Source organism: Populus trichocarpa, chromosome 5, assembly GCF_000002775.5.
Source record: "Populus trichocarpa isolate Nisqually-1 chromosome 5, P.trichocarpa_v4.1, whole genome shotgun sequence".
Taxonomy (NCBI): Eukaryota; Viridiplantae; Streptophyta; class Magnoliopsida; order Malpighiales; family Salicaceae; genus Populus; species Populus trichocarpa.
The window spans coordinates 2,895,614-2,920,901 of NC_037289.2; the positions used below are offsets into that span (position 1 = coordinate 2,895,614).

General features: G+C 33.5%; 4 protein-coding genes across 8 annotated transcripts; 1 reads left to right on the forward strand and 3 right to left on the reverse strand.

Moving 5' to 3' along the window:
- Positions 1 to 312: 312 nt before the first annotated feature.
- On the reverse strand, positions 313 to 5,309 carry LOC18098894 (double-stranded RNA-binding protein 2). 2 transcript variants are annotated; one of them, XM_052453250.1, is made up of 5 exons: positions 5,118 to 5,309; positions 4,004 to 4,184; positions 3,612 to 3,861; positions 2,472 to 2,691; positions 313 to 1,870 (listed from the first exon to the last, which is right to left on the reverse strand). In XM_052453250.1, exons 3-5 carry the CDS (start codon positions 3,855 to 3,857, stop codon positions 606 to 608), a joined length of 1,731 nt encoding a protein of 576 aa, XP_052309210.1. In that variant the 5' UTR covers positions 3,858 to 3,861; positions 4,004 to 4,184; positions 5,118 to 5,309; the 3' UTR covers positions 313 to 605. The 2 variants fall into 2 exon arrangements, with proteins under 2 accessions (XP_052309210.1, XP_006382716.1); XM_006382654.3 differs by lacking the exon at positions 4,004 to 4,184.
- Positions 5,310 to 10,549: 5,240 nt separating this feature from the next.
- Positions 10,550 to 14,193, forward strand: LOC18098895 (flavonoid 3'-monooxygenase CYP75B137). Its single transcript, XM_006382655.3, has 2 exons — positions 10,550 to 11,647; positions 13,382 to 14,193. The coding sequence occupies exons 1-2, from the start codon at positions 10,565 to 10,567 to the stop codon at positions 14,006 to 14,008; spliced, it is 1,710 nt and encodes a 569-aa protein (XP_006382717.2). The 5' UTR covers positions 10,550 to 10,564; the 3' UTR covers positions 14,009 to 14,193.
- Positions 14,194 to 16,647: 2,454 nt separating this feature from the next.
- On the reverse strand, positions 16,648 to 19,185 carry LOC18098896 (probable methyltransferase TCM_000168). The gene is made up of 4 exons (XM_024602351.2): positions 18,861 to 19,185; positions 18,107 to 18,514; positions 17,727 to 17,999; positions 16,648 to 17,444 (listed from the first exon to the last, which is right to left on the reverse strand). The coding sequence occupies exons 1-4, from the start codon at positions 18,948 to 18,950 to the stop codon at positions 17,097 to 17,099; spliced, it is 1,119 nt and encodes a 372-aa protein (XP_024458119.1). The 5' UTR covers positions 18,951 to 19,185; the 3' UTR covers positions 16,648 to 17,096.
- Positions 19,186 to 19,604: 419 nt separating this feature from the next.
- Positions 19,605 to 24,004, reverse strand: LOC18098897 (pentatricopeptide repeat-containing protein At1g63330). Of its 4 annotated transcripts, XM_024602349.2 has the most exons (4): positions 21,647 to 24,004; positions 20,350 to 20,714; positions 20,216 to 20,271; positions 19,605 to 20,124 (listed from the first exon to the last, which is right to left on the reverse strand). In XM_024602349.2, the coding sequence occupies exon 1, from the start codon at positions 23,880 to 23,882 to the stop codon at positions 21,816 to 21,818; it is 2,067 nt and encodes a 688-aa protein (XP_024458117.1). In that variant the 5' UTR covers positions 23,883 to 24,004; the 3' UTR covers positions 19,605 to 20,124; positions 20,216 to 20,271; positions 20,350 to 20,714; positions 21,647 to 21,815. The 4 variants fall into 4 exon arrangements, with proteins under 4 accessions (XP_024458117.1, XP_024458118.1, XP_006382719.1 ...); XM_024602350.2 differs by lacking the exon at positions 20,216 to 20,271; XM_006382657.3 differs by lacking the exon at positions 20,216 to 20,271 and having other exon boundaries at positions 19,605 to 20,215.
- Positions 24,005 to 25,288: the final 1,284 nt, after the last annotated feature.

Sequence of the window (25,288 nt, forward strand, 5' to 3'; positions counted from 1 at the left end):
ATGTTCTAACCTTTCTTTTGACATTTTCTGCGAGTTGATGAGGATAGGCGGCCTCGGGCAACCAGTTGGCTTTTTATATGCTTTTTTCTCAAGGAGCTGAGATTTTTTTAACCCAATAACAACTCATTCTCTCTGTTTTTAGACCGAGGAAAGGGGGTCTATACACATTGAATCAACGACTTCAGGAGATTAAATTGATTTGTAGGTTGTTCATTTTCCACACTCAATGGCTTCGTTCTGCTCAATCGAAAAAAGGGGTCAAACATTGACATTGCTGGCACCATCACACTTCTAGTAAAAGATCTAAGCATCTGTTTCATAAAACATCTTCATTTCTTATATAAAGGCTTCGAAAAACAATCCTGACAAAATAGCAATTTACAAACATTGCTTTCTAACACAGTCAATAAATAGATAAAATACAGGTGCTCCTATGGATCTTGGCCACCTTAGTGATGAAAACAGAAAACCGTCAAAGAGCTTCATCAGACACCATTAATATCCCTCCTGTTGTTTTTCTCCAGCTATCCCGCAGCAACGAGTGGGCCATGCAGCTAGTAAAATCTAAAAGCAAAATGATGAGCTATTTGGTATCTATAACCCGCTCATTTTTGAAGCTTACCAAGCTCTGAACTTGCTGTTTTCACGTCTTCTGGTACTGCTGTAGCTTTGCTCTCTCTATCAGGTACCACTTGACCTGAAGTTGGCATTCTCCTTGCTGGAGGAGCTGAACAGACAGGAACAACTGATCTTATTCGAACAGCTGGTGCCATGAAACGCGGGTGCACACCACCAAGGTTCATTCTTTGAGGCAAGGGCCTGGCCTGATATGAATGAGATCCTCCAGTTCGCATTCTCGGTGGAGCAGGATTTTGTGCTGCCAAATCTTGCAGTTTGGGCACTGAAGGAGGTCCCATATTGTTGTTAAGTGCAGAAGGTGCAGTGGATGAAGGTAAAGGCCTCACAGATCTGATCATTACAGGAGGTGCTGCGGATGGAGCTGGTCTACAACTCCTGAACGTGCTTGCTCTTGGAGGATACTGCAGAGTAGCCTGGGAAGAGTGAAAACTGTGCTTGTTTTGTGCTTGGAAGTCCGCAGGTCTATATCCAGAATCTGTATTGCTGCTGGAAGCCCATTCAAATTTTCTAGTTTGGTTGTCTCCTGGTTGAACATTTTCAACTTTTCTTTCCAGTTCAACCTTCATCTGTTTGTCATCCATATCAACTGGGTCCTTGGATCTTGGTTCAGCATTGAAGTTGCCACCAACAGGGGGATCTGGAATAACTGATGTAGAGCACTGGAGTGATTCTTCTGGTTTCTCCTCATGTATCTCACTAATGGTCACCGTGGACTCTCCCTTGATTGGATCAGGGACAACATGATCAGCCAAGTACAATGGTCTTGAAGTGGCGATTGTAATTCTGGGTCCTACAGGTACAGGTTCTTGCTCCCTCAGAGGACCAAATAGAACTGAATCAGAGGGGAGTATGGACTGCATATATGGAAGAATTTGAGGGCCAGGAGAAACCGATGGAATTTGAAGTGCCAATAAACGGTTTTGCAGCTGAAACAATTCTTCTTGCTGCCACATTTGGTATATGGCCATTTCCGGGGAAAAGCTAGGGTAAGCCCAGCTATGGCACTGCACAGGATATAAAGTTGGTATTGGAGGGGTTAAGTCATTGCAGACAGGAAAGAATCTCTCCTGGCCTCGCTGGGAATCATTTTGTTTGGAGTTCTTTAACTCAGCTGGTTGCAGAGATGCAAGAACACGAGCGATAACAACTTGTTCTTGTTCTTCACTAATCCTTTTAGCCTCCACTGGAGGAGAAGTCGATGAATTGGAAGATGATGTGCTGTGCTGAACCACTACAGAAATGCAAATATTCAGATGGTCATCGTATTAAAATACTGGTAAAGTTCTTATCAAAGTTATAGAGCCAATAATTCAACGAATAACAAGTGGTAAAACTGTAGATGTCAAAATGAAATCCATGTACTTGATAGCTCTAAACTAAGGAAAACATGTGGAAGGTTCCGCAAAGATTATATAATAATAAAGCCATACAATTCTGAACCAAAAATGTGGGAGTTTTTTGCAAGATGAAAGCATATTTTTTCACAAATTTCCAAGTACATGAACAGTTTGCGAGTTTTAATGGATCCCACATGGGACCACAAATCAAGTAATTGATGATGTTCGTGTATGCATCTCATGAACTTTCCCTTTTTAGGCAAGACAGTCTAAGACATAGATCGCATGTATCTATGCCTTCAGATTTCTAGTTTCGAAGCAAAATGGAGGAGAAAGATGAACCAGAAGCACTAATTCCCAGTTCCCAACCTGCTTATTCTAGTGAGCAAACTACCTTTTACAAACTGAAAAAGGCAGATAAAATACTACATGTTTAGATTCTAACCAAGTCAGAGCAATCTGAACAGGAATTATATAGAAAGATGAAATGCGTACATCTTTTCAGAGCAGACCAAGCAGCCATGGCTGCATTCTTCTGCGCTTGTTTCTTTGTTCTTGCTGATTCTCCAGTAAAGCTCATTCCTGCAAGCTCAACATTGCACGAGAACACAGGAACATGGCCAGGTCCTGATCGAATTGTGGTGTACACAGGAAGCTTTAACCCAGCTCTGTGAGCAGTCTCCTGGAGCAAATTCTTGTAGACTCCTGTTTCATCCTGAGCAGAAGAAAGCATAAAAACATATTGTCTGGACTGTAAAATGTTTAACTTTTGAGGTAAACAATGGATAAGTTACAGAAACTAACAAAAGAGTATATTAGAGAATGATGTGCTATGAAGATGCAAATATGAAGAAGGCTATAAGTCAATTTAAACAAAGAAGATCCAAAAACATTTTCTTTAAGCCATGAATAGCTTGTCCTGTATTTTGTTTATTTCTCTCATTCTTGCTGCATATCAACCTTAACCTTCTCTTTACCATAACTAATATTTACAATTGTACTGGATATTGTGTTCATGAGTAGGATGTTCCTGGGAGAAAAGAATAAAGGGTGCAAAATTGTCAAAAGAAGAAAAATTATAATTTCAATCCCGGATAGTCATTTTCAAAAAAAAAAAAAACCTACAGTGTTCTATTTCAGTTCTGTGATGGATTACAAGTATTATTGTCCCAGAAATTCTCCAGATGTGGTTATTATAGAGTAATTGATGTTTTGAATAAGACAGTTAATTTTAAAATAGGGACAGCATGATCATTTAGTGAAAGTTCAATTCAAATAGACCCATGACTCTCTAAGTGGTGGCTTGTCGGTGGTGGACCCAAGCTTACAATGTTAGCATACATAAACAATGCAGATATATCAATTCATGACATATTCCAGTTGACAACATCTACACTGCTATAATGGATCTAAAAATGCAAAATTATAGAGCACAAAATGTAGCCGCATTGATCAGAATCCAGAAAATGCTGGAGACTACTGTAACTTTTGGGTATAGTGTTGTGGTCTAAAGCCCTTGTATGTGGGTTTGAGGCTGGTGAGAAAGAGAGATAACTAAGCACTGTAATTTCAAACTGAACTAAGACTATTTTTTTAATCCAATAGAAGAAGATAGATATATAGACCAGTGCTTACCAGAACTCCAGCAATTAATGCTTTAGAAGGGCCTCTGCTTGCTAGGGTGTTCAGAGCTACCTCAGCTGCAGCATGTTCTGCTAACCTCAGAGTGGAGTAAAAAGTAGGGCTTTCAAAAGTCTCTCCATTGAAGTTGACAGTAGATTTGAATCGAGGGGCATGATCTGGCCCTTCCCTTATACACGAATAGGATGGCAGGTTGAAACAGCTTCTTTGAGCCAACTCTTGTAGTTGGTTCTTATACATATCTCTACACGTGAAATTGGAAATATATTAAAGCAAACTGTTTGGGGATGAGGGAGAAGAAATTCACTTCTTTTACACTTAATATGAAAAGGTATACAGAAAATCATACAAGGATTTCCCGACTGATATTGAGAAAAAAGCAAAACCTTTATGCTGTGATGCTGTTTCCAATTCGTACACAAGTTCAACATGCAAGAGAAGTGAAACAGAAGAAACTTGTTTCACATATTATACAAGTAGTCAACCAGAATTCAGTTTCCTTTATGTAACTTCCTTTTTGCAAGAATGTCAAGCTCTTATGATGATGAAACTCTGATTGCCTGCTACCTAACCATGATAGCAGACAAACACGAATGGATTGCCAAAAAAATGGTTTTCAAGATCAAAAGGATAACTCGTTAAAAATGTGCCCACCCATCTACTTATGCGTGAAGGTAGTCAACAAGAGACTATTAACCAATGTATAAAAATCAATTATTACTTTCAACTGGTATTTCTAAAATCTAATTGGAAAAGAAACTATCATTAGGATAAGTACTAGTGTCTGTTTTATCATGTCAAAGTCTATAAGTCAAAACATTCACATCTACCACTAATGAAAAGTAAATGGCTGTATCCCAGATACAGGTAAACTAAAATATTCAAACAACCTGGAATAGCTAGTTTACCGTATCAAATGACCTTAACGTAGGCCTATTCATAGCTTCTACCAGCTAAAATGTTGGTGCTTTATTTAATAAGCAATAATTAGTTCTTATTTGCGTGCTTAAAAAGGGAAACAAAACACAAAACAAAACAAGGAAAACAGAATGTAAATGTGGAATGTTCAGCTGAATACCAGAAATAAAAAATCATACTTATGAAGTACACAAACCCTATTAGGTCCACTCGACTCTAACAACTCTTCTCTTAGTCTTAACACAATAGTAGAAGCATCAATCCCTTAAAATGATCCAATGAAAAAGACAACTGAATTTCAGCAACTCAAATCAAAAGGCAAAAACAGCCAAGAGAGCTAAAAAAATATACAACAAACCCGCATAATATTTTCCAAAACCCACCTCAAGGACCTCATTTTTAAAGACCCAATTAATATTTAATATCCCAATACACAATGATTCACATCCAATAAAATGACACAAAACCCAGATGAGGAAACAGCCCAAAAAATATCAAATCAGCTCAAGAAAGAACCAAAGCGTTAAAAAGAAATGATCTTTACAGAAAACCCTACAAGGGCAAGAGAGTCGGTCCCCTTACCTGCAAGTATATGTTGAAGTCAGAATCTTGAGCTAGAATTTTCCCGAGAAAGTGATGGAAAACTTGTGGGAAAGTGAGATAAGAAGAAGCGTTGAACAGTGCAAGCGGTAGTGGAGATTTTCAGGGTGGGGGAGAGAGAATTTGGCGAGAGTGCGAAACTTACGATGACAAAATGTGACATGGAACTAGAGAAAGTCGCTGCCGTTTTTTAGTTATAGTTTAGTTTTTAACTTACAGTCTCCTTTTTTGTCGCATCACGTAACAAAATTTTACCATGTAAGCTGGTAATCAGGTCGTCATATTTATGCAAATATAAAGTTATTAAACTCGGTTTTGTGCATGATTCGGTTATGAGTTCATTATATTGATTTGACTTAATTAAATAATATTCTTTTAAAATTTTAAAGTAAAAACAATATTATTTTTAAAAAAATTATAAAATCAAATAAATTTTTCTAATTATAAAAAAAAAACTTATTTTAAATGAGACTAATCCCGAGTTGATCCTAAAACTAAGTTGGTTTTAATAGTACTATCTTTATATATTTATGATCAATTTAAAAAATTATATCCAATTATATTATCAAATATAATTTTTAAGTTCATACTAAGATCTCGTTTGTCTTTGCAAGAAGGCTATATTTTTTAATAAAATTATTTTTTTATTTTAAATTATTTTTATTTTTTTAATATATTAATATTAAAAATAAAATTTAAAAAATAAAAAAATATATTATTTTAATATATTTATAAACAAAAAAATACTTTAAAAAAGTAACTAAATATTAATCATAAGCATAAAACTACTCCCACTTCTTTTTTCTTTTTCTTTTTTTTTGGGGGGGGGGGGGGGGATGGGTGTGGAGATAATTTTTTAATTGAATGTGTGTAAGCTATGTAGAGGATATGTATAGGATATTTTATGACCGTTATTTTTAATTTCTTAGAATATGAGAAGATTTCCTTGATTTGGAGATTTACATGGTTGAAATTATGAATTTAGGTAAAATTATAATAAAATTTGCCAAAAAAAAATAATTGAGATAATACAAGGTATCGGAATATGTGATGATAGTTATAGTTGCAATATAAAAACAAAAATGTATAATGATATATGATATAAAAGTGCACTTGACATTGAATTCTAAGCAATTAAAATTCATTTATCAATAACTATATCATAGTTTGATTTATACTATAAAAAAACACCATGATCTAGATTTCTCTTTTTGTAAGAAAAGTAGGAAAAAACTGTAAAAATAAATAAAATAAAAATTAAATTGTAGAGCTAACTAGTTTAATTAGAAAAATGGTTTATTGTGATAAAAAAAACCTAGAGAAATGTTTTTAGAAAAAAAAACTAATTGGAGTCAGTGTTTTTACTGTGCATACTTCACATCACATTTCAACGTGGATTTCTATAGTAAAATAATTATTTTACTTTTTTCATGCAAAATTATTTATTTAGCTATTAAGTAAAATTAGGGTTGAAATATGTCTTTGAATATTTTACATGCATAGTAAAAACAAAAATTTTAAAATTAGGTTTTTGGGGTGTTTTGGTTTTTACATGTATTTGCTAGTACAATGAAATGACATTAAAAAAATTTAAAATTGGTATTTAGAAGTTTTTTATATATATATTTTCATGATGATTTTTTAGTTATATTCAATGAAATGAAAGTAAAGGGCGAATTAAAATTTTAACAAATATAAATATAATATAAGATAAAAAATCTAACCTACCATGTAACATATTGTCTAATAAAACTTATTTAAATTAATGAAACTAATTTATAAGTCTCTCACTCAATTGAAAAATAAAAACCATTATTTTTTATTATCCCCTCTAAAAAAACAAAAGCAAAGATGCTACCACCATTACTATTAAGAGCGTGTTTGGTATTGTGGTTGCTGTTGTGGCTGTGGTTTTAAAAAAGTTGTTTTATAAAAAGTACTTTTAGTTGAGGTTGGGTTGGAAAAATATATGTTTGGTTAAAACTGTGGTTGAAATTGAGGTTGAACAAAAAGTAGTTTAATGTGTTTGGTTAAAAAAATGCTTTTCAAATTGAGGTTATAAAATAATTAAAAAATATTTTTAATTTAAATATTGTAGATTTAACTACTATTATTACATCATGAAATAAATAATATTGATATCATTTTTTTTTATTATTCCATTAAACTATATGCAATGTCATCACATACGAAATTTATCCAACAATGACTATATTTTTCATGGTTTCTTAAGCACGCAACAACAAAAACTGAATTTTTTGTTACGTCATCAAGCGATATCTTTCTAATTTTTTGAATAAAACACAATTAAAATAAAAATAAAAACTGAATTTTTTTTAACTGGGTCGAACCCGGCAATAACATAATTGGAATTGCGATCAAATTTCACAAATGCTACGTCATCATGTGATATCCTTCTAATTTATGTAGTGTTATTAAATAATATTAAATACTAGTTTTTCGAGTAAAACTCAATTGTTTTAAAAAAATTTACAATTTCATTACGTACAAAATTCATTCGACAAGAACTACAGTTTTTATGAATTTTTGAGCGTGTAATAAAATTAGGTAAAATATTATCAGGAATAAAATTGAGATTACAATACGAGTAAATTTAATTCACCTTAAACTAATTTTTTAAAAAAACAATATTGTTCATGTTCACATGAACAATACGAGTGAAATCAATTAACTATACTGGTTTTTCGAGGAAAAAAAAACTAAACTTTCTGCCATGTTTTTCAAAAAAAAAAAAAAAAACAAAAAAAAAAACAACACTGTTCACTAAAGTGAACAGTGCAACAGTGGAGCATGGCTCCACTGTGGAGCCATGCTCCACTATTCTGCTTTTTTCCCTACGATGCTGCTTCTCATGAAACTCCGGTTTCATGTGGGTCCTACCCACCAAAAGCAACTTTTTTTGGGTTACCAAACGTTAATTAACGTGGCTGCGGGTGAACCTCGTCCGCAGCCACGTTCCCAAACAGCCACTAAACCTGATTCGAGATTGATTAGTGTAAAACTCGTATCATATCATGGACTAGATAAATTAAATCGAGCAAACAAAAAAATTAGAAAAAAAAGACAAATTAATATCCTGTTTAAAAATTAAAATAAAATTCAATTTAGATTCTTACCGGTCAACTATGACAAACCAAGTCCACTTCAAGTTGATTTTCTTGCATTTTTGTCAAGGCAGAGGGTGAATCAGCCAGGCTCCTGATCATCCCTCTGGGCTGGGTTTAACAACAGTGGCTACCAGTTACGGGCTTAAGCTATAAACCTTTTCTCCTCACAAGAAGAGTCTGTAAACGCAGCAAGAATCCCAGGAAAAGATAGATCCCGGCAAGCCGACAGTTCTTGGAAAGCACAGCCTCAAAGGTCAAAACTGCACTCCCGCTGTAAACCCAAGACCATTACAACAGTCAATGCAAGCAGCTAAATCTTTAGAAAGATTTCACTTTTGATGTTTTCACGAAGGCATCTCAGAGGGTCAACAGCAAGTACTGGGGAACCTGATCTTGACATCCTTTCTGCAGGAGGAAAATCTACTGATTCATTCAGATGAACAAAAGGGTTCTGCTAATTCAGAAAGATTTCACTTATAATGTTTTGTTCTTTCCAAATCAAATTACTATGTATCAGAAGCTCTCATCTAACGAAGTAGATTTGGCTAGTAATCATGCTGGTTTCTGCTGTTATTATGGTTTTTGCTGTAGCTCTGGGTTGTGGTTGTAAAAAACGGGTATGGATGACACCAGGATAGTAGGAATATTGAATAGAAACAACTGGGATCACTTCGTAAGTATAGTTTATAGAAGGTTTTTTTTGTTTTTTTGCCTGCGCTGTTCAGGGGATCGTTTCTTTTCTTTTTTTTCAGCGTAGAAAAAATGTTACTACATCAGGAAGTTAAAATTTTAGTTTGTAATAGATGAAACACTTTTAAAATATTTAAATGGTGATATATTGTATAATATATTTTTTTACTGAAATATTTTAAAAACATTTAAATGATGATACATTTAACAACATATTTTTTTTAAAAAAATATTGAGATGGTGATATTTGGAATTCATCTTAATCAATAATAGTTAATGTATAAAACTTGCAGTCTAAAGTGTGAAATTGTGATAAAACCATGGAACTTACATCGAGATAAATTAAAAAACTCAATTATAATGAATCAAATATCGGAGGTAAAAAAAAAAAAAAAATTTAAAAAATAACTCGAGTAAACTTATATCAATGTTTGACTTGACCTAGTAAATCAATTTAAGAATTAGTTATATAATTATAAGCTATAAAAATTAATAAGATACACCGTTAAAGAAGTAAGGTTACAAACACATTATCAAACCTGACTTGACCTAGCAGATCGATTTAGGATTTGATTGGTTTTTTTTTTTAACCCAAGTTGACTTTTTAAATATATTTTTTTCAAATGATTGTTGTTTTAGTTTATTTTTTTAAAAAAAATGATATTATTTTAAACCTAAATCAACTCAAATTAACAAACTCAACTCGTGACCTGTCCATGAACTAATTTAGTTTTATTGTGTGTTTGATATTGTGATAAAAAAATGCTTTTTGCTTGAAGATGTATCTTTTTTATTATTTTTGACCTAATCACTTAAAAATTATAAAAAAAACATTAAAAAATTAATTTGATGACTTTTCAAAGTAAATAAATATAGTTTTTAGAAACATTTTAAAGCGGAAGCTGCTGCACTCCTCAATAATTTTCACTTTAAAATAATTTTTTTAATTTATTTTTTTAATATCATTACATTAAAAATCAATAAAATAATATTAATTTAATGTTTTATCAACATAAATACATTTTGAAAAAACCAAGCTTCCAAATGAGTTTCAGTAACTTTTGTTTCAGCTCGAAGGAGTGCCATTAATTAATATTCACATGCTTATGGGATTTTTAAAGATTCTTTTGGACAATACTATTTAACGGGTTGTGTGTGCTTGTTTTTTCAATGCAATTTTGTTTCCTATGAACTGGGCCCTTCACCTCAATTAAAAATAAAATGATTATTTTCTGATTGAGTTTTAAAATATATTTTTTTAGAAATTTATTAAAATATTTTTTTTATTTTTAAAAATTATTTTTAATATCAATATATAAAATGATATAAAAACACTAAAAAAAATAATTTATTTTTAATAATGTTTTTTGAAAAGTAAAAATAAAATTTTCTATCTTATAAGCTATATTTACTTTTTTTTTTTATTATTATTAATATAAATATCTAAATTAACTTCCGTATATCTTAACTAATCTTAATTAACATAAAATTAACAGTAATATAAATTTTTAGTGGGCAATAAAAAAATTTCATACTCATGATTATTTTTCAAATCCAAGACCTCAATGCCATATTTGCCTATTAAAACTCCTAGTAATTGCTCTTGGTGGAATGTCATTCGTTGGTTCAAGTTCCCATTTACCTCCTCCATTACCCGTCCATACAGAGCACGCCCTTCCCCTTCTCCGAAACTCAACTCCACAATTTGTATCCAAATATTTCTCAAAAATTAACACCATGATCAGAACCATCTCGTATTTGCTTGAAGATATCAACATGGATGTGCCTGCAACCATACTAGTTACTCTCTCCGCCATCTTTTCAGTCATTTGGTATGGATGGATATACGCCAAATCTATGAAGAGGAGCTCCTCTCTACCACCAGGTCCGAGAGGCCTCCCATTGATCGGCAATCTTGCGTCTCTTGAACCAGATATTCATTCGTATTTTGCAAAGCTAGCTCAAACTCACGGCCCAATATTCAAGCTTCAACTCGGCTCCAAGCTTGGTATTGTTGTGACCTCCCCTTCTCTGGCCTCCGAAGTTCTCAAAGATCATGACATTACGTTCGCTAACCGTGACATTCCTGATGTGAGTCGAGCAATGGACTACGGTCGGTCCAACATAGTTGCAACCCCATATGGTCCCGAATGGAGGATGCTGAGAAAAGTATGCGTCGCCAAGATGCTTAGCAACGCCACCCTGGACTCTCTCTACCCCCTTCGCTCCCGGGAAGTTCGAAACACCATCAAGTACATTTATAGCCATGCAGGGTCACCGATCAACGTGGGAGATCAGCTTTTTCTAACCGTGTTCAATGTCGTAACCAGCATGTTATGGGGTGGCACGGTCCTTGGAAAAGATAGGGCTAGTTTAGGTGCAGAATTTAGAGGAGTGGTGGCTGAGATGACTGAGTTATTGAGCAAGCCCAACGTTTCGGATTTTTTCCCTAGCCTGGCTAGATTCGATCTACAAGGTGTGGTGAAGAAGATGCGTGGTCTGGCCATGAAGTTCGAGCAGATCTTCGAGAAAATGATTGATAAACGATTGAAGGTTGATGAAAATGGCACGAGGGATGCAGCCAGGAGTAGAAGCATAGAGTGCGAGGACTTCTTGGGATTCTTGCTGAAATTGAAGGACGAGGGAGATCCCAAAACACCACTCACCATGACTCACGTCAAAGCCTTACTCATGGTATGTTCTCTTTTCGGTCTATAGTTTTCATGATCACCATAATTATGCAACCGGCTCTGTTACCTATGCTAGCACACATATATATATATATATATACACTGAAATTTTAAAATATTGTTACGAGAGCCAAGAAAGTATTTTTTTTTATTAATTTCTTAGATTCAAATCTTAGGATTAAAGATTGTATTAAACTCTTATGAAGCATATACTTAAAATTGCACGAAAGAAATTTAATTTAGATTAACATATAAATTACCTAAAGAATACTCAGTTATTGAAATGATGAGGTTGAAATGACCTAAACCTAGAAATACAAGTTTGTTTGAAGTGACATTTTCGTTGAATTAAGTATTTTTTTTCAATGGAGTTATAAGTGTGTGTTTGGTTATTTAGTACGAGGGCAGTAGGTAATTTTTTAAAAATATTTTTTATTTAAAAATATATTAAAATAATTTTTTTCAGATTATTTTTTATTTTTAATATAAACACATCAAAATCATTAAAAAAAAACACTAAGAATTTCAATTTAATATTTTTCAAAATAACAATATTTTTAAAGCTCATCTAAATACATGGAATGCACTAGCAAACAAATGGGCACTATGGAGATGACAATAAGAAGTGGAAGTTCACATGCATGCACGAGAGAGAGTTTTTGCTGGCTTAATTTTCTATTGATCAATTAAAGGTGCGATGACCTTCTTTTACCCCTACACTACTAGGGGTGATGGCAAAATAATACTTCAACTATCAATTTTATCTTTTTAATTATATTCTCAAACTTATTTATTGAGTAAATTAATTAAGGCTTGGCATCAAATTTCATAGTTAAGACTAATTGTTGAACTTTGATTATTAATCTAAATATTATAAACCAATGTTATTTGAAATAAATTTGATGTTTTTAGATCCAAGGGATTAAAACAAATTAGAAAAAGCAAATACTTAACGCAATTCAGATTTTGTGTCGTTTTAACAATTCGAGTAAAAAAATTCTATTTTTAAACTTATTTAAATTGTTAAAGGGTAAATAATTAATGAATGAAACTTCATTTGCCTTTTTTCTATTTTATTCTAATTATTTTTATTCATAAGAAAAAATTAAATTGTTTCAAATTAAATGACATATTTATATCTTTAATTAAAACTAAAGGTAAATATTTGAATTCTAGTTTTGATGATAAATTTGATGATATACGTACCTTAATTTTCTCAGTAAATAATAGTTTAAAAATATAATAAATTCAAACTTTATTCTACTACAACCTTAATAGTTTAAGGTAAAATATACTATTAAACCATCAATTACAAGATTGATTTAGCATCCGGAGCATGTTTGACTAAGAACACTGCCTAGCGCACAGCCGTGAAAAAAAGTAAAAATAAGAGTACCGGCCGTCACTCTCATAAAAACCTGAACTTTGTTTTTATGTGAGCCTGTTTAATTATTTAATTAAATTAATCTTAAACAATAATTTCTATATAGATCGTGATCGATGTGTACTCCATATAACATTTATTTAAATCCAAAAATATACAATGGAAAGAATACGATTGATTATAGTATTTAATTATTATTTTGGGATAGAAAAAAACCATCAAGAACATTAATTATTCTATTATTATTTTGAGATAGAAATAAACTATTATTAAATTTACTTGAGATTACTAATATTATCTTATCTTGATGAAAAAGTAATAATATTTTATCTGCATACACATGAACATATGAAGGATATGGTCGTGGGTGGCACAGAAACATCCTCGAACGCAGTTGAGTTTGCCATGGCTGAGATTATGAGGAAACCAGAAGTGATGAGAAAAGCACAGCAAGAATTGGATGAAGTGATCGGAAAGGACAGAATGGTACAGGAATCTGACATAAACAAATTGCCATATCTCTATGCCATCATGAAGGAGTCATTGAGGCTGCACCCAGTGCTTCCATTACTAGTCCCTCATTGCCCTAGTCAAACATGCACAGTAGGAGGCTACACTATCCCCAAGGGCGTTAGGGTTTTTGTGAACGTCTGGGCTATACACAGGGACCCTACAGTATGGGAAAATCCGTTAGATTTTAATCCTGAGAGGTTCTTGAATGGTAGCAGTAAGTGGGACTATTCTGGGAGTGACCTGAGCTATTTTCCATTTGGGTCTGGAAGGAGAAGCTGTGCTGGAATCGCCATGGCTGAGAGGATGTTCATGTACTTCCTCGCCACACTCTTACACTGTTTTGACTGGGAATTACCAGAGGGAAAGGAGCCAGATCTTTCAGAGAAGTTTGGGATTGTTATAAAGTTGAAGAATCCTCTTGTTGTGATCCCAGCTCCAAGGTTACCTGATCCAAACCTCTATGAGTAGATCGGGGAAAAGATGTTCTTGTGGAGGTCACTATCCTATAGAATATTTATGGTTTTAGTGGTGTGATTTGGATTTAATTTCCAGTCGTGTTGCTTCATTATGGAAATTAAAGTGAAGCCAAGAAGTGGAATATTCATATGATGTAATGATTGTTTCAGTTTAATATATATACCTAGTCTATATAATTATCTATTTAATTTATCATATATATATATATATATCATTAAAAAAGTATTCGTGTTATCATTTTGCCATCGAGTTTTAAGGCAATAAATTCATATTAAAAAACACTTTTGTTTTAGTTTATACATTATTAACCATGATTAAATTTATTCTTCAACTAATATATTAGTTTGATGCATTTAAATGAATGAATTCTCTTAAATAGTGGTCGAAGATCCAAAATCAAAATGTCAAGAGATGGATCAAATCTCCTTAATTGCTGGATCGACTCCTTGGAGTTCATACCAAGAAAAATGAGCTTGCTTCCCCACGAATCGAAGCAAAGGGCTGTTTTATCCGATGTTAAGGGTTCAAATTAAAAAAACCCTTATAGTTCATGTTACTAAAAATAAAAAAAATAATTATGATGTTCAGGGTATAATTATTGATATTCTACTAGTTATTTCTTGGATTCATAAAGAAACAGACACAAGAAAAAAAAACACTCGTAACTCACCAAAAATAATAAAAATATCTTCGTTTAGAATTTTTTTCTTCTAATCATATCTATTTTTTTAAAAAAATTTCAAAATAACTAGTAGGATATCATTAATTATTTTTTGAATACCATAAAATCTTCCCTGAAAATATCATATAGTAAATGAGTGTTTGATAGTGCAATAATTTTTGTTTTTAAAAGTGAGTTTTTTTAAAAAATATATAAAAATAATATTTTTTTAGTATTTTTTTTATTTTGATGTGCTAATATAAAAAATAATCATATCAAAATAAAAATTAGATATATACAAATTCATTTTAATATATTTTATTTATAACAAAAAAATATTTTTTTTAAAAAATACACTACACCACTATAACAAAAAAAAAAAAAACATTCTTTAACCGCTTATGACTTTGTAAAACGACTTTGCTTATGACTTTGTCACGATGCTAGCTGCTCTTGTCCTAGCTAGTACCGGCAACAAGCATTTGGTATCTTTTTTTATGTTTGTTTACATTAATATTAATTATTATAATTACAATGTTCATAAAATAATGACAGTAATTAATAATATTAAATTATAAATTTATACTAATACTTGCCAAATGAAAAATTAACCTAATGCAAGAGTGATGTTTATCATTTTCAATACATTTAAAAAAGTTAAGGTGGAAAACACTAAAACACTGTGTATACATGTTTTTTTTTATTTGATGCTTAATTAATGTTCATTTTGATAAAATTAAATTCAATTTTGTTGATTTGAATTCTTTATAACCAATTTATTGGTTAAATTTGTAATAGAATAACAAAATTAATAAGATTAAATTAAATTTTATTTATTTTTTTCCAATTGAATCCTTTTATGACTAATTAATTTAATGAGTTATTGATTAAATTTATAATAGAAAAACAAAATTTAATATATATAATTTTTGATTTATTATATTGAATGCATATATCTACTTTTCAATTTATAATTAAAATTATTCTTAATTATAAAAATTTAACAATGCTCACATTTTTTTTTCATTTAAAAATAAAAAATTACTTTATCCTGTGCGTAACATGGGAGATCAATTTGTTAAATAATATTTATATAATCTTATTTATTAAGGGTATAATAATACTTTCAGTTTAACCTATATATAATTTATTTGTATTTAGGTTAAAACTAAGTACTCATAATATACAGATTATTTAGAATTCTAATTTTTTTTTCATATTCAATCTTAATTATTTTAACACAATTAACTAATATATTATGAAGGAATTTGGATAAAAATGATCTTTCCCTCATGCAATTCTAATAAAATTCAAGACACTAATAAAATTTGAGACAAAACTATAAAATTAAATAGAATAACATACATAAACACTAAATATATGTCTCATATAATTAGAAGATTACCTATAATAAATCGAATTAAATCAAATCAAACTAGGTTTTTCAAATATCTCATATTGATATAATTATTTACACTCATCATATATATTAGTTCGATTCAATTTTACATTCGAAATTCCCCATATATTTTTAAAACCAAATCAATTGTGGCCAGCAACCCAAACATGATTTGGATTGATTCAACATTAAGAGCCAATTTAGCAATGAGTTAGCTTCTACATTTGCTATCCAACAACATTTTTATCCCATCTGGTTACAAAATAAAACGCAAGTTTTGTTGTTGGATCCTACCAATAAATGAGTTCTGAATTCGGTTTTCGAGAAGCTGCTTTAAAATGCTTTTTGTACACCTCTCCTCTGCTTTTCATTGAGGTGCTTTTATCACCGTTGAATTTGCTACCCACAAGACCAAAAACGAACATGGACATGTACCAAAATTCCCATCTTCTTAAAGGAAAAGATTTTTAGTATCCTTAACCATTCTTAGTGATTGTTCATGGAGATTTAGCTAGGAAGCTTTCCAACCACATGACAGCAATTTAAAGAGCTATAATTTGTGACTTGATGTATCCTTGCACTAATGATAGTGCGTCATGGCAACTATAGTATAAATTGATGGCCAGTTTTTAACAAAGAGATTTTCGGGAATATGTTAGGAAGAAAGGAGGCAGAGTGGTTGGTAAAAGTTACTGCTGATGCTCAGTTTTATTTCCTGGCTAGTTGTTCTGATCTTGGTTGACCACAAATTGAGAAGTGGAGAGATTATGATGGGAAGAACAGTTGATCCATTGTGTAGTCTGTGTAATCTTGCATCTGCAGATTGTTATCATCTCATCTTTGCTTGTTCTTGAACTAAAAGCATATGTCAACGATAAATCCTGTCATTCTAGAGACTGTGCTAAGCAGTTTCTGCAAAAGCTGCTGCACTGCTGCAGGATTCACCCTGTTACCGTTGACTTATTGCTTAATGGAAACTTCATCAATCAAAAAGGAAAAAGAGACAACTCCAAATGCTGCTAATCTTTTCTAGTCACATAAACGACAGCAGTGACATGCTCCACTTCCTTTGTATCAGCTGCGATGATATCAGTCAAACCTTGAAATAAAGGATCCAAAACTTCTGCTCCAAAATGAGACTGAATCATTGACTCATTGATTGCTCTCAAGACCCTCACCAAGTTTTTTGCTGTTGTTTCTCTATCACACTTCATTCCTCCATTACAAGCATCCCATGGAAGGGCAATGATCTCAAGGCAATTGAGGGTGAAAGATCCTTCTTTCGCTATCTCAGTCTTGATTTCTTCTACGTATGGTTCATGGTATGGAGCATTATAGGTGTTTAACTTTTCTTCTTCGATTAGCCCCTGGATTAAGAATTCACTAATTAATGGCTCTCTAAAAAACCAAAGAAAGAAATCACTAATCAGCAAACTCAACCTTATGAAGATGTAATCACTAATCGGCAAAATCTATAAGTAACATATAAGTTAAAATAAAATATTTTCAGAAAAAAAATGAAGTTAAAAGAACATTCAAAATGTGGAAAAATAGCCAAGTGCACTGATATATATATATATATATATATATTATTTGAACTTGATAATGAAAAATATGGAGAAAAAGAGGGATGGCAACCCAACAAGCACCTTCAAAACTAAATCCTGGAGTGCCTGGCCTAAATAATCCCAGATCAAACAACTTTCATCAGCGGTTGGGTCTGCAAATCTTCTTGCCTTTAATGTAAAGACCATACGTCCCCCTGGAACTACTTCCTTCGAGCGTGCCATAAGAAATGAAAAGAAATCCTTTTGAAACTGAATCTGATATGCCTCTATAGCAGCTGCTGGACTTGTCTTTGAAATGTATATTTTCCCTTTGTTTACTAGTGGATTTGATTTGTCATTCAACTCAGGAGGTACCTGTAAACATTTTCAGAGATCAAATGGGATCAACAAACAATAGTTGAAATATTGATAGATTTCATGAAGAAGAAAAAACACTCAAGAGTTGGATGGTTATGACAAACCTGTGAGAGCCAATGAAGACTAGTTCCGGAGTGCACAAAATGCAGGCTATTCGATGGAAAAAGCCTCCCATAAAACGAACCTGGAACTCCAGAAATATAACAGGGACCAAAATCTGAACCGTTTTCTGCCCTTATTTTCTCCTTGAAAGCTGGCAGAAAAGACTGGAAAACGGTGTTGAAATCATTTCCTGGAAGATCATTCAAGAAAATAGAAAATTCTGGTGGTGATTGGCCCAGTTGAGAGCACCTTTCGTATATCAAGCTTGTGATCTGAGTAACTGCAAACAAAGTGTTGGGTCCTGAAGAACATCCAAGGTCTGCTATAGTGATACAAGGAGGAAGTTCGGTGTCGCAGAAATCAAGCACTGCTTGTTCTAGTACTGGCACTGAACTGGATAGATTTGCTCGCTACAAAAAGAAGACTCTGTTTAGAAGAATTGTGCATGCGCACGCACACATATGATTGTGCATCTTTTATCCAAATTCTTAAAGCTAGAGTAGAAAAACTAAAGACATAACAATAAGAGAAAGGATCGCTGTGGTTCTTATCAATTAAGCCACAATGGTCTACTCCAAAGAATTGTGCATGAACAAGGTATTTTATTTTCTTAGTGTCTACATGAATTTTGCAGACCTGAATTATTTGATTTAAGCACGAACACTAAGGGCCCTAAAGAATTACATGCTATTTTTCAGGCGTGGCTCAGTGCTGAATATGATTCACACAGCAGGAAAAAGAGAAGTTGGAACTTACCTGTGGTTTTGAGTTCTTGGCATAGCTCTCCTCTCCCAACCCTCCTTTCATGCTCAGAATTTGATTTATTTTTGAGCTCTCTTTCTCCATCTCTCCCTGCCTTTTCTTGGCAAACACACCCTTTAAACAATGGTTTCAGTTCATTCAACAAAGAATGATAATATAAGCTCAAGTGATATTGTTTTTGTAGTAAAAAAATTGATTCATGGATTTGTCCTCTCTTGAAATGTTGATTCCTTGTGTTATCTGGCATTGATCCCTACTCCTGACACAGCAACATGCATTTGGCATTTTGTGATCTTGATTTAGAGAGCAACTAAATATTTGTGCAATATAATAAAGTAGTATGATTATTATAGTTATTTTTCTTTATCGTGAATAACTACTAATAGAATACTATAAATATGATATAATAACTCTTACAATAATTACTTGCCAACCATCTAGTAAATTTTGATGCCTGCTAAGTAGTAGGGTCAGGCATCAAGACTCCCACATGTAGCTCTCACGCCCATATCCCAGGGAGGCAAACAATCAGGAAAGGAAACGGATGGTGTTCCAGCTTTCAATTGTCTGTACATAGGGGTTAAAATGATCAAAATCATAAATTTAGGGTTAAATCGTAACTTGGCTAATAGCACAAGAACATAAAAGGCACCACGTTCACACTTTTAACTCATTCCTTCATTAGGACCAGGACATGTCACAACATTAGGTGCAAATTCAAAATCTAAAATACCTAAATTAAGGAACAATAATAGTATTATTTAAAAAATCGATCCGTCGATTCTTAGTTGATAGCAGCTTTTACTAAGCAATCAAGTCAGTTTTAATCAAAGCATTCAATTAGCACAGCAGCTTTAAGACTCCACCTCCACTCCTAAGAAAACACAATCTGAATTATACATGCAAAATAATCAAACACATTAGGCTCCTCAGCCCATATCTAAAAATATGTAGAAGGCCACCAAGCTTCCTCATCGATAATGGGCACAAGCAGAAAATCCAGATAAACTTGGATGGTCTTGATTGTGCGTGCTTTCTCATCCAAAAAGTTCACTTGCTGCCTCTGCTTGACAGGTGGAAAAGGAGCAAGTGACTAATAAGATCAGCCTCACTCAGATTTCACAAGCATCCATTCTCCCAATGGTATTCGAATCCATAATTGCATCAAGAGGTTTTTCCATGGCCAGAGCTTTTAGGATCGATATATGCTCCTTTGGACTTGGCAGGGGAGATACATTTTGGTTGCGAATATGCCAGGCTGTATGCAAAGAGTCCATACTTCAGGCCTTCCGCAAAAGATACACAAGATAGCGAGGCATAGAAAGAAAGCAGAATAAGCTGTATTGTACCTGTTGGTAGCACCAGAGACATAAGCATTTGGACACTTATCTAACTCTTAAAGCAACTGCAATTAATGGACTAAGTCAACACTGCATGTAGTGAAAAGCAAGTTTAAAACAAATTACAGTGCACTTTATTTTACCTGCTTTAGAAGCCTGTCCACAACACATCCACCGATCTTCTTATGCAAATTTATGTTTGGTTAAAATTGAAATAAAACCAACAAGAAAAAGAAGTTTGCATAACCAGATTGCATTCTAGCTGTACCATGCAAAGAGACAGATTGTCAGGAATTGCAAACAGACCGGATTATGAAGAACAGCCCTGCTAGAATGTTACAAGCCTCCCATATCCTTGCAATGACACTCAAATCCACAAAATCATCAATAGGGTTTTCCCTTGGCCCGAGCTTTTAAGATCAATCGACGCTCATTTGGACTTGGCAGGGGGCATCAATATGCTTGCAAGTATGCAAGGCCTTACAACATCCGAGTCCCCACTACAGGCCTGCCAATGGAGACACCAACTTTAAGAGACATGAAGAGACAGAGAAAGAGAGCAGAGAGAGTTGTATATTACCACCTGTTACAAGCACCAATCATAAGCATAAAGCTGACGCTGATCTAACTCAAAAGCAGTTGCAATTAAAAGGTTTTGGTCCTAACTTCTCCAACATGAATTTGTGACAATAAACAATTAAGGGATTTGAATATAACATGTATTTACTGTAGTGGAGAAACTGGATAGCAGGACAAGGAAGACTGACATTGATGTGAATGAAAGTAGATCCTACTTCACTGTGTAATTAGGATTTTACCACAGCTCAGAGGACAATAAACCACAATTCTAGTCTCGAGATTCTTCATTCTAAATTTCGAGAAGATTTCGAGAAGACAAAAAATTCCTAAATCAGTATCATATAGGCTCATTTTGTCAATGCTGTGTGTTTTTGAAATCTTTAAATTCTCTACATAGATGAGCTAAGCTACTCTACCTACAGCAAGATAACCAGCCTTATCAACAACACCATCCAAATCAGCTCAGATGAAACCTGGTGTAACTTGGCTAATTGCAGAAGATCATGAAAATCATCATGTTCAAATTTCTAACTCATTCCTTCATTAGGATTAGTACAAGTCACAACATTAGGTACAAATTCAAAATCTAAAATACCTAAATTAAGTTTGAAATTTTATAGCACTAAGGAAAATAAGACTAGTCATCATACAATATGTCAATTATACAGAGATACATTTGTATCTCACACAATAAGAGGTGAGATTAATGTCAAAACAAGTAGCAAAAAAGTCACTACCAGGTGTGACTAAAGTTGCAAAGCAGTTGCAAAAAAAGTCACTACAAGTTGCAAACCAGTCACTGAAGTTGATGACCCACAATAGACACAGCAGCCTACAACAGCACTTGATAAGAAAACTCACCTCATTTTTCTATGTTGAGAGCTTCCACACATAAATCAGCTTATGATTTCATCATGAGATTCCAGATCCAATTACATATGAATTGTAGACGAATCCACCGAGAATGTTTTACCAACCATATCATCAATAAGGGGTAGAGAAGTTGGTGAGCCTGATTTTGAAGAAATCCTTAAATGATAACATTATGCTTCATCATCTTCCATTTTCTAAACAATTCGTATGCTTCATCTGATAGCCCTTCTTTAAGAAGTCCCTTGATCATGACATTGTATGTCCGTCCAGGAGGTTGTATTCCATCAGCAGAAAGCTTGGAAAATAGTCCCTTTGCAACTTCAAGCTTCCCACCAATAAACATGCCTTCAATAAGAATAGTATAAAGGATAATATCAGGTTCTAATTTCTTCTCTTTCATTGACTTGAACAGTTTTAATGCCTCATCCAAATGTCCATGTTTGCATAAGCCGTTTAGCAAAATCGAGTAAGTCATCAAAGTTGGAAGCATGCCAGAAGAACACATCTTCTTGAATAGCTCTTGTGCATCCAAAAGTCTACCTACATAGCACAAACCTTTCATAATAGTGTTGTAAGTGACAGTATTAGGAGTCAATTTTTTTACAGACATTTGAGTAAGTAATGCCTTTGCCTTATCCATCCTTCTACTATTGCAATATCCATTGATCAAGATGTTGTAACTATGTAAATCGGGTGCACAACCCTTGCCAACCATGATTTCAAACACCTTTCTAGCCTCATTCATTTTGCATCGTAAACAGTACCCATTCATCAAAGCATTGTAAGTGTAAATATTTGGCTCTACACCTTTTTCAGTCATTGTTTCAAAGACCCACCGAGCTTCTGAAACCATTCCTTCTTGGCAGAGTCCATCAACCAAAATTGAGAAGGTCAATGTATTTGGCATAACATTCCTGCCAACCATTTCTTTGAACAATTGTGTTGCTTCATCCAATTGTCCTAAATTGCAGAAACCATGAAGTATCGTGCTGTAAGTAACAGCATTTGGTGGAATGCCCCTATCCACCATTTCAGATAAGAATTCCATGGCATCATTAACTAGCCTATCTTTGCAAAGGCTGTCTATTATTGTATTATATGCCACCACGTCTGGCTTACACCCTTTTTGTTCCATCTTCTTGAACAATCTTATTGCCTCATTCAATTGACCTAAATAGCATAAACCATGAAGTATTGTGGTGTAAGTAACAACATCTGGTGGAATGCCCTGATCCACCATTTCAGATAAGAAGTCCGCGGCGTCATTAACTAGCCTGTCTTTGTAAAGGCTGTCTATAATAATATTATATGTCACCACATCTGGCTTACACCCATTTTGTTCCATCCTCTTGAACAATCTTGTTGCCTCATTCAATTGACCTAAACAGCATAAACCATGAACTATGGAGTTGTAAGTAATAGCATCTGGTGGAATGCCCCGGCCCACCATTTCAGACAAGAAGTCCATGGCATCATTAACTAGCCTATCTTTGCAAAGGCTGTCTATTATTGTATTATATGTCACCACATTTGGTTTACAGCCATTTTGCTCCATCTTCTTGAACACGTGAACAGCCATATTTGTGTTGCCGCTATTGCACAAACCATTGATTAGAGTATTATAGCTAATTACATCGGGCTCATGCCCACTCCGTACCATCTCATTATACAACTCTACTGCCACTTTAATCTTCCCCTCATTGCAGACCCCATTGATTAGCGTAGTGAATGTAATAACATCAGGTTGAATGCCCAGTTTGAACATCTTACCCCAGACAGAGACAGCAAAATCAACATGGTTCAAGCGACAAAGGCAGTTAATCAATATATTTAGAGAATAAACAGTGTGGGTAACTCCAAACAAATCCATTTGATTGCACAAATAGACAACAGTCGAATACTGTTTCATTTTGGCAATGGAGCCTAAGAATTTGCCAAATTCCACAATAGAAGGCCTAGGATTCATGCGGGCCATGCGATAGAATGAAGCCAAGGCATCATCAACACTAATGGTATTGCTACTATTACTAGCAAACCCACCATTTTTTTTAGGCAAAGAAGGGTTCTTTGTAAAAGTAGAAGTAGTGATGTGGTGACGATGGAAGAATAAGAAAGAAGGGAAATAAGGAAGAAAAGGAAAGATACCCATTTCCATATGTTGTTGAAGAACCCAAATAGCAGAAGAAGCAATAGCTCTAAAGGCGCTATTTCGCATGAGCATCATTATTGTTAGGTTAAAAAGCTGCTGGTCCCTCTCCCACTCTCGCAGTTCCTTTGAATCCTTTGAAAGCTGGAGATGGTAGCAAACTTTTCGCCGTCTTCTCTCTCTTGGGCAACCATTTTTGCAGAAATAATCGAACTTTGATATTATTAAATAATGGGCCAAGCCCAATTAACAGAATGAAAGCATGCTTGACAAGCCCAGTTCTTTGCCTAAAAATCTTTACATTCGGCATATCTTGTGTTGAATAAATTTGCTATATTTAACATTATTCTTTTTTAAAAATAACTAAGGCTGGGAAAATAAATATCTAAAATGGTTTATTTAAAAATATTTAAAAAGGATGTTATACGGTCTGTGCTTTACTTTAACTACAAATTTCAAAATATTTGATTAATTTAATATACATTGCAGTTTTATATAAAACTTTCTCAAATCTTAATTATAATTTTTCTTAAATTTATTTTTTTCAAATGGCAATATTTGGCTTCCAACCTTTCGTTCCAATAATAGTTTTAAAATCCGGTCCAGCTGGTCAACTCGGGATCCGGCCGACCCGGGGTTGGAATTAAATCGGGTTTAAAAAAAAGAAAAAGTCAAAACTCGGGATGACCCGGATAAAAATCCGGTTGCAACCCATTGACTTTTGTTTTTTTACCAAAATGACGTCGTTTTGATTTAAAAAAAAATCAAAATTGACCCGGACAACCCGGTGACCAGATCAAAATCCGGAACCCGGACCTTAAACCAGACCGAGTTTAAAAACTCTGGTTCTTAGGCTCGTGTTGCCAGTTTTACATTGATGATTGATTATAAAATTGTGATAAATGATCACACTTGGTTCATATTTTGTTCACCTTATCAAAAAAACATTTTTTTTTTTTAATTTAACGACGAGTTTGTATATAATTAATTCTTCCTTTTGTTCTTTATGTATTTCATTAATAAAAAAAACAGTATTTCTTTTTCTTTATGCATGGATTATTAAATAAAAATATATAATAATGTGAAGAGCATGTTTACATCGACAGCACTCAAGCTTAAAATTCTTCTTTAGAAGCTCGAAAGCAATTTGGCATTCATCTAAGGAACAGCGAGATGTTGTAATGGCAAGAATCCTTCTTTAATCCTGACCCATCAAAAACCCGCAAGGTCACTCTCATATGATACCAGCACAAACTGCTCACATCATTTTCTGCAGTATAGCAGTTTAATCCTGATCGAGCAATGGGATAATGCACCTCGTCAATATTGTCCAGACAAATGAAAAGCAGAGCGCTGGCCTTTTTGCTAGTGTACTGCAGAAGCAGCCATCGACTTAAAGTGTGCGCAGACTCTAGAAATCAAAAGCTGAATTCCAGTGCTAGGTAAATGACTGCTTAAAATGCATAAAAAGAACTTAAGCTTAT